Source organism: Sinocyclocheilus anshuiensis, unplaced genomic scaffold (assembly GCF_001515605.1).
Source record: "Sinocyclocheilus anshuiensis isolate Anshui unplaced genomic scaffold, SAMN03320099.WGS_v1.1 scaffold472, whole genome shotgun sequence".
Taxonomy (NCBI): Eukaryota; Metazoa; Chordata; class Actinopteri; order Cypriniformes; family Cyprinidae; genus Sinocyclocheilus; species Sinocyclocheilus anshuiensis.
The window spans coordinates 394,091-402,701 of record NW_015557102.1 but is presented as its reverse complement, the minus strand read 5'-3'; the positions used below and the strand labels follow the sequence as shown (position 1 = coordinate 402,701).

At 36.4% G+C, this 8,611-nt stretch overlaps 1 protein-coding gene across 1 annotated transcript in view; it reads right to left on the bottom strand.

Annotated features, from left to right (window-relative positions):
- Window positions 1-7,918, bottom strand: part of kalrnb (kalirin RhoGEF kinase b) — an 83,620-nt gene extending 75,702 nt beyond the window's left edge. Inside the window, 1 exon segment of the mRNA XM_016472520.1 lies at window positions 7,358-7,918. Coding sequence (XP_016328006.1) covers window positions 7,358-7,427 — 70 coding nt within the window. The 5' untranslated portion in view covers window positions 7,428-7,918.
- Between the last annotated feature and the right edge of the window lie 693 nt (window positions 7,919-8,611).

Here is an 8,611-nt window from a genome sequence, read left to right as displayed (position 1 = left end):
AAATTTGGGTCCAAAAATTATTCAGACCGAGTCTGGGAAAAAAAACTGAAGTTCAGGTTTGCATGAAGCTGGATGACCGCATGCCCAGGAGACTACAGGCTGTCATTAAGGCTAAGGGTTGCCCGACTAAGTATTCATATTTGTGTAAATACTGTCATACTAACAGCTGTCTGAATTATTTTGGTTGATTGTAATCTATTACATACCTTTCTATCAAAATTATCTAACATTATCAAGATGAATTTGTTCTGACACAGTGTAACTCTGAGTTCTTGTCATATTTTATTACCATTTTCTAAACCATAGCGAATATAATGTGAGAAATGTTGAAGGTGTCTGAATAAATTTTGGTTTGACTGTATCTATTTGATAAATGAAGTTAAACAACTAACATTATACATACCCTTTTGGTTTCTGTACCCAATATTTAAAAAATGTACAAATGCAATAAAAATATCGGTATCGGTACTCAGTATCGGCAAGTACCAAAACTAAAAGTATCGGTATCGGGGGAGTACTGAAAAAAGTGGTATCGGTGCATCCCTATCTGAAATGAAGTCCCTTGGGTTTGGCTTTTTTTTAGCCCAATATAAATTCATGTTCTATTCCATATTTCTCCATTTTCACACGCAGTTTTTGGGTTAACGACATATGGAATACAACATTATCAAGAAGCAACCAATTCTATAATATTATGTTTAGTATGTTTATACTAACAAGATATTTCACCCAAAAATGAAAATCCTGTCATTATTAGGTTGTTTCTAAATACATCATTTGCAACACACAGTAAGTTTAATAAAACCCAAGGTTTCTGTCTCTCCATTGAAAGTCCAGTTACAAAACTTACACTGTAAAGGATTTTGGAGGTCAAAATTCAAAATTGTATGTTAATTTGCTGCATAGAAAATGTCCAGCTGGCTCAGTTGAATTATGTGAACTGAATGTCTTTCAACACTGGCACTTTAGCTGAGCCAATTGAACATTTTCAGTGCAGTAAGTAAATATACAATTTTTAACCTCCAAAACCTTTTTAATGTAGAAGAATACAGTAAAGGCCTCGTAAAACAAATCCATATGAATCGAGCAGTTGAATTCAAGTCTTGTGAAGAGATGTGATTGCTTTAAATGATGAACAGATTTAAAGGTGACATATCATGAAAATCTGACTTTTTCTATGTTTAAGTGCTATAATCAGACCCCCGGTGCATCTACCAACACAGTAAACGTGAAAAAGAACAACCCAGTACATTTTTTTTTGGTAAGCCTTTCTGCGCAAGCTTGTGAAAAAAAATTATCGAGTCAGATTTCACTCCCCCTGTGACATAGAAAGGAGGAGAAAAAGGGGGAAAATATTATTATTATAATATAACTGCCCCTCAATCTGCAAGTTTCCACCCACGGTGGCCCCATTGTGTTTTCACAAGTGACGCACCGGTTCTAACGGCATGGTGAAAGTTCGAGCAAAGCATGCTAACTGTTCTGTCTTTGGCAGCACTGATGAGCACAGAACACAATTTAGAGTCCCAGCCTCAGAGGAGACAAGAAGCAGTAAATTTATTTACTGAATATTACGCAGCTGCCACACAGATCTAATATAAACATGCAATTTCTTTCCCAGCTGTTTAGCTTCATAGACATAACAGACTTTTTTTGTAACCCGTGTGTTTTTAACATAAACTTGTGTGTATTTGACAGTTTAAGCGCAATAAGACATGAAAGAGAACTTAGTTTAATACTCACATGTTGTGTGACAGCCGCTTTTAGTGCGCGTGCTTCGGATGTGTTTGCTCAGATAACCCTATATCAGAAGTTTAAACTAATTTGGTTTAAAACGCATGATTTCAGTGCGATAGGCATGGTAATCAAAACCAAATAGATGTTTTTTGGTAAGTATCTGAGGTACAAGCTGTAAAGGCACAGCCCTATTCTGGAAAAGGGAGCGGGGAACAGCAGCTCATTTGCATTTAAATAGACATGCACAAAAACAGTGTGTTTCTGCTTCCACTCAAAATGGGCATTTTCAAAATGATATAATAAATGATCTGTGGGGTATTTTGAGATTAAACTTCACAGACAGATTCTGGGGACACCTGAGACTTATATTACATATTGTAAAAAGGGACATAATATGTCTCCTTTAATTTAGGCTTTTATTTCAATCTAAACAATGACCATACATAAAGCACCTCATTCAGTAAAGAAAGCCTGCTGAGGATGAAGTATGTGGTGGTAGGTTTGCCTCTCTGAAGACCATGTTTCAAATTTTAAGTACAGTCATCTTCTGTGTGGAACAAGGTGTAGAGGGTAACTCTTGCATCTTGTAAAATCCATATGTTCAGGGATTACAGTAAATCATAATAACACAGGTCGCGGTTTTGCTTTGTGGTCTAGTTGCTGAAGATAACACTTTTTTGATATCAGTGCTCAGTAAAATATGTTCAGTAAGCAGCAAGTTATTTTGCCACTTTTGAGCCTTCTATCTTATAACTACAGTAACTACAGTAGTAACACTTTACTTTGCTGTTCATTTTCCTGCACAGTTTTTCAGTTTCTTTTTATGCTTGGAAAATGAACTTCACAAATCAAAACAATGTGATATGACCCCTAAGGTCATGTCATTATCAAGTTCCAACAGATTTCCCGAGGATGAAACCTTATCTCCACTAATTTTCATACTTGTGTACTACTATTGCACTCATGGAAATGGAGACACACTTTCTAGTTCAATGTGTGATGACACATGCAAAGGAAGCTGCATAACAAGTTCACAAGTTTTTTTTTTTATGGTTGACTGGCCACAACCTCAACAATTTGTCTCCATAGAACACAGTTACAAGCAAAACATCCTGGATTTTCACTCCAAAAGACAACTACAATTACTCACTTACTAAGGTCACTTAGTCAGGGACATGCACATGTTATGATAAGTGGACATTACAGACTTACAATTTTCACTTAAACCACAAAAAAGCAGAAATAACCCCAAATTCTTTAATTGAAGGAGGAAGCTAGGTCATATCTAGAGACCCAAATATAATAGGCAAATGGGGATGGACTTTTTCAAAAAGAAAGCACCACTCATTTTCTTTGGAAAAATATACACTGTATAAATATCCTGTTAAAAACTCATCATAAACCATATGTATATTTTACAACTTCTAAGTCGCTTATAATTTATTAAGTGATATGCAAATATAATTTATTAGGTGATATATAAATGTTAATTTACCAATGTATTTACCAAAATCAGCCTTTTGACTGAAAATGTTCTAATAAGCACCATTCAGAGTTCATGTAAACAACAGAAATAAAAAGCTCTAATAAAATAAATAAAACTACACTAATAAAATAAATGAATAAACACTAATGTACATTTATATTACTAATTGTACATTTACACCACTAATAGTACATAACAGAAATGAAAAGAATATATATATATATCAGATTCTTATACTGTTACTTGCAAAAAGCATCAATTTGATGTTATTTTACTTTAAAATAACATACAAAGAAGCGTTAAACCATTTCCTTTTAACAAGGTAACTTGCAGTTATCCAGTTAACAGCATTTTTACAGTTTGTTTCTCTAAAAGCATTTTACAGCGTCACTATTGTGTTTTCACTGTTTAAAGAGAGATTTCAAACTGAATGGTGTCCATCAGGAAAAGCAAATACCCTTTATCGATGCACCTGGAATGTATGAACATAATAAAAGAGCAATCATAAATTCAACAGCTGTGTGCTTCACAGTGTGAGATAGCCTATGTTTATTTAAAAACTGGTTGTTGGAGCTAAGAAATCATGTCACAACAATCTACACACATCCGTTCTCTGGCAAATCTCAACCTTTAAATGTCAAAATGCTTAAATGAGAAACTCTACGGACAAGTACATTTTTTAAATTCTGTATAGCATGAACCACCAGAAGCATAATAGCCATTTAAAAGATTAGAAATCATTATGAAACAAGGACATTAAGAGATAAAGATTGTCCTCACACATGACCAGACATACATCTACTCTTAAACATCCTACAACATTACATTTTCAAAAAATATTTTTGACTATGATTTCATTGGTTAATATCAGATATTACCACATTACAGACAACCGTAACATTTTGGCCATACCCTGAGCAAGAGAAACCCACAAGCTAAGCAGCTTAAAATGATTTTAGCAATAATACACAAGGGACCCTTCTTGGTTTTTAGGCCAGCTCTCTGTCAACCCCAGTTACTGTGGGCGTTTACTATATTCAATTACTTTGAAATAAATCAACTTTTTTGCCGACTTACATAATAGCTGTAGGCTTACGTTTTTTTGTATTATGTTCAAATGGTATCAAATCTATCTATCCATCCATCCATCCATCCATCCATCCATCCATCTATCTATCTATCTATCTATCTATCTGTCTGTCTATCTATCTATCTATCTGTGGACTCATGTAAGAAGTAATGAGTTGATTCATGTTCATAAACCAACATTCAAGCTCTGTTTCATTCTGCCTCCCTCTTACACCTCAAACAAGACCCCAGATGAGCATCTGCAGGGATGCTGTGCATGAACGAGACGCTCGTCCCCACACAGTGATTGTGATCTCCCACATTGGCACAGCGGTGTCTGTCTCCACCGCCCTCTCTCAGTGTCTGACATCCTTGCGGACTTGATTCCCAGACGTCCAATCCTATACTCATGATTATCCCACCCAGTGTTATCATGCTAATCCGATGAAGAGAGCAGAAATACAGGCACTATTAGACGGTGAATATGTTGGATAACAGCGCAGGGGGTGTGGGAGGAATCTCCATCATAGGTGGAGACACTCAGAGTCTGCCCTGTGCACACACCTCCTGCTAACTGCCAAATCAGAGAGACGGACTGACACTCGTCCAGCTATATATGAGTGCTGTAATTATAGGGTTTTGGGTCAAAAGTCCTGTTACAAAAATGCCTGATTCTAGCAGTGGTTTTGTATGTTGCTTGTTAAAATATAGATAAAAATTGTCTTAAAATCAAACACTGCAAAAATTGGTTCATACTCTACTTTGTCTAGTTTTCAAGTACAGATATGTAAGCATTCCTAAAATCAAGATACATTTCATTAAGAATCAAAATGACATAAGAGATCAAGTATTTTCTGAAAAATCAGGGCCTGATTATCCATAGACTGGATTGGGTGAGTGCCCTGGGGCACCAGCCAATAAGTGGGCACCAAGAGATTAAGATAATGACTAGACCTTTAAAATATTTTTTAAGGTGGGGGGAGGGTGCACTTTAAATGTGGTCACCCTAGGGCACTACACTGTGTTAATCCGGGCCTGTGAAAAATGTATTTAATGTAAATGTAATTAAGTGATTTATGCTTCCCTTTGAATTAAGTTTAAATTTTCCTTAAACTTATGAAAATTGTTGTTTTTAAACCACTTAATTTAGATAAATGTTTCAGAATTAAAAAATAATTTTATCGTTCTACATATATACAAACTGTATATAAATTATATTTAGATTTTTTTTCTTAAAAAAAAAAAAAGAAAAAACAAGACTTAATATCTCAAAGCATTTTTCATTCATTTTAGAAAATGAACTTTTCTACCGGAAATAAAAAACAAAATGACAAAAATATTGAGTATATATATTTTTTGCAGTCAACATTTTTTTTAAATAAATTCTATCTTCTTGTTTAAAATTCCAATATAATATTTTTCTAGCTGATGCATAAAAAGTGAACACAGTAAACCACACTGACATACATTAATGTAATATCCATATGAATATATGAATGCAATTTAAAAAATAAATAAAATGGTTAAAATGTGGCTTTCTTACAACAAAGGCATTTGCAAGCAAGTCATGTTTTTCAAATGTCGTAATTTTATGCAATTTATACTTTATTTATAATTTATACAATTTATTTAATTTATATAATTTATTTATATCTATTTATGGTGTATATTAAACATAACAATGGTAATATTTTGGGTATTTCTGTATGTTACATATTGCATTCTTGCTTTTGCATTGAATGTTTTGTACTTAGTAATTGTTTGACAGTTTAAATGTGCTATAATGGCAGATTCTCAGTGTGACAACTTCTCATATAATTTGACCCGCTACTGGGGCATGTTGTCACAAATGTGGGTCAATATGGGTTAAATTAACTGTATCTTTTTACCTGTGCAACAATGATGGAAATGCTCAAAAGCAAGACATATAAGCTGAGAAATATTAACAGGAGTGTAAAACGACAACTAACCCTAAACACTTATCCATATACAGTAGAAACTATATGTTTATCCATCTCTGTTCATATAATAATTATATAAACCGTAAGTTATGCAGACACTGATATGTATAATACAGTGTATGATCTTCACATGTAAACAAACACCATCCGCACCACAGCAGGATAGATGCAAATGACACATAATATATATTTATTCCCAAAACACAGTTAATGCACGCCATATCATACTCACATATGACAGATGCATGTTCACATTCCAACACAGACGCACACAGAGCTTTACATAGTGAACATACAGACAGATGTGCATTATTGGCTTATGTTACCAGAAGTGGGTCAGTTTTAAGGGTCATAGCTCATGCACTGGTGAATGTCTAGTACATAAAAGTGAATAAAATCACTGAACCACAGCTGGTGGAGGTGTCAGGGTGGACATGAGCAGGGGCTTGGCTGGATGCAGAAGAGGAGATGCCCTTCTTGCATCTCTCCACGCTGCCTTTTCTCATAATAAAAAGCTTTTCTGTTTCTCGTGAAAAAAGAAGTACAGCACTAAGACTATCTGCTGTTTGTTTGAATCAACAGGCTTCAGAAACATGAATCAGTGTCACGACCGACAAAAGGCTGAGCCACTCCCGCGCCCGCCGCGCCGCGCGGCGCGATCCCCGGCGCGTCCAGAGGTGATAGTAACGTAATTAGAGAAGGTGTTGAAGGTGTGAGAAAAAGTGACAGGTGAGGTAGCATCCTATTTACAGGGGGGTTCCTTGCTCTTGTGCACAATAACCCAGACATGCAGTGTAAGGGCGTTGAACGTGCCAAAGCACGTATAAACATCACACACAGGCTTTTGAGGAATATGGCAGTTTTATCACACATATGCATCACAGGCTCGATGTATGCAATAGCCTATATGTGAAGGGTGTGATGCACATCCAGACCGCTAAATTATGCCATTCGGACATAATGGGACACATCTGACAGCTGCTAATGCTGTTTAACTCTGTAATGCAACCTCTAAGTGCATGTGCGGATGGATGCACCTAGTGAGTAAAATAAACTCATTGACATCCAATGTAAAAAAAAAAAAAAAAACCTTTAATAAAACTACCTGTTTTGAAAAACGGCTCCGTATCTGGATCGTTCGGTCCTTCCTCAGCCGCCTCGGCAGAATTCATCATTGCAGGATACGTTTCCACGAATGACGGTTATGATGATGGTCAGATTTTACACCTACGGATCTTTGTAATCTATGTGTGAGGAACACTAGAGCGCGTGGCCGTCTCCATTGGTGAACGCTCGTAGTAGTGAATGATGATGATGATGATGATGATGCCCGAGGTTCTGCGCTCAGCGATACTGTATCCAGCGCTCCTCGGGGCGCTATTGTTTAAAGCTTGCCCGCCTCTGCAAGACAACTGCTGGGGGAACCCCGATAGAGAGAGCCGTAAAAAAAGAAAAACGTGCATGCAGTGTTAATGCAGGTCTCTTAAAATCCCTTATTCATCCGTTCCTCCTCCACCCGTAGTATATTCCTCCATCCGTTCGATGTGACCCAGTGGATATAATGGCAGCGCTCCCCACACTGACCGAGCGAACCGCAAACTGCCTCCCACGATATGCTCCAGCCTCCCACTATTACAGATGAAACAATGCAGCTAATGCAACGACTGTTATATAGGTATATACAATCGTTCTAGCGCGAAAGAGGTTCTTTATTGTGGCGCAGCGTGGAGAACTGGACCAATCTGTCCTCCTGATGCGCTCAAGCGCTTCCTAATAATGGGGTGTGTGTATTTTTCAAGAGGCCAGAGAACCCCAACCATCACCATTCGGTCCTGTTAAAGGGATGCTTACTAATTAGAATCAACGAATCGCGGTCTGTTAGGATGCTTTTATCATTGGAACCCCATTTAAAACTTATTTGCAGATTTCTATAAAAGTGGTTATTTTGTTCACTGAATATCGTTGTTTAAATAAAATGTTGGTCATGTTATTCTTTAGAAAATAACATTAGCCATTCTGTGAAATTATAATTTTTGAAAATAAATGTAAACAATATCACACAAACGGTGAGATTTTGCTTTTATAACTATTATATTTATTATATTAAGCAATTATATTGCTTAAGAATTTTTATTTTTATAAACAATTCATATCGAGTCCGGGGAGTGAATTTCGAGGGGGGACGGCGTTTCATTTCTGGTTAGGTTTATTTGGAAATTAAAGTGATTTCTATGTGTATGTGTGTGTGTGTGCGTGTGTGTGTGTGTGTGTGTGTGTGTGTGTGTGTGTGTGTGTGTATATACACGCGTGTTTGAGGAGGGGATGCATTTGGCAGAGGGATCTCAGGGTCTGTTTGCTC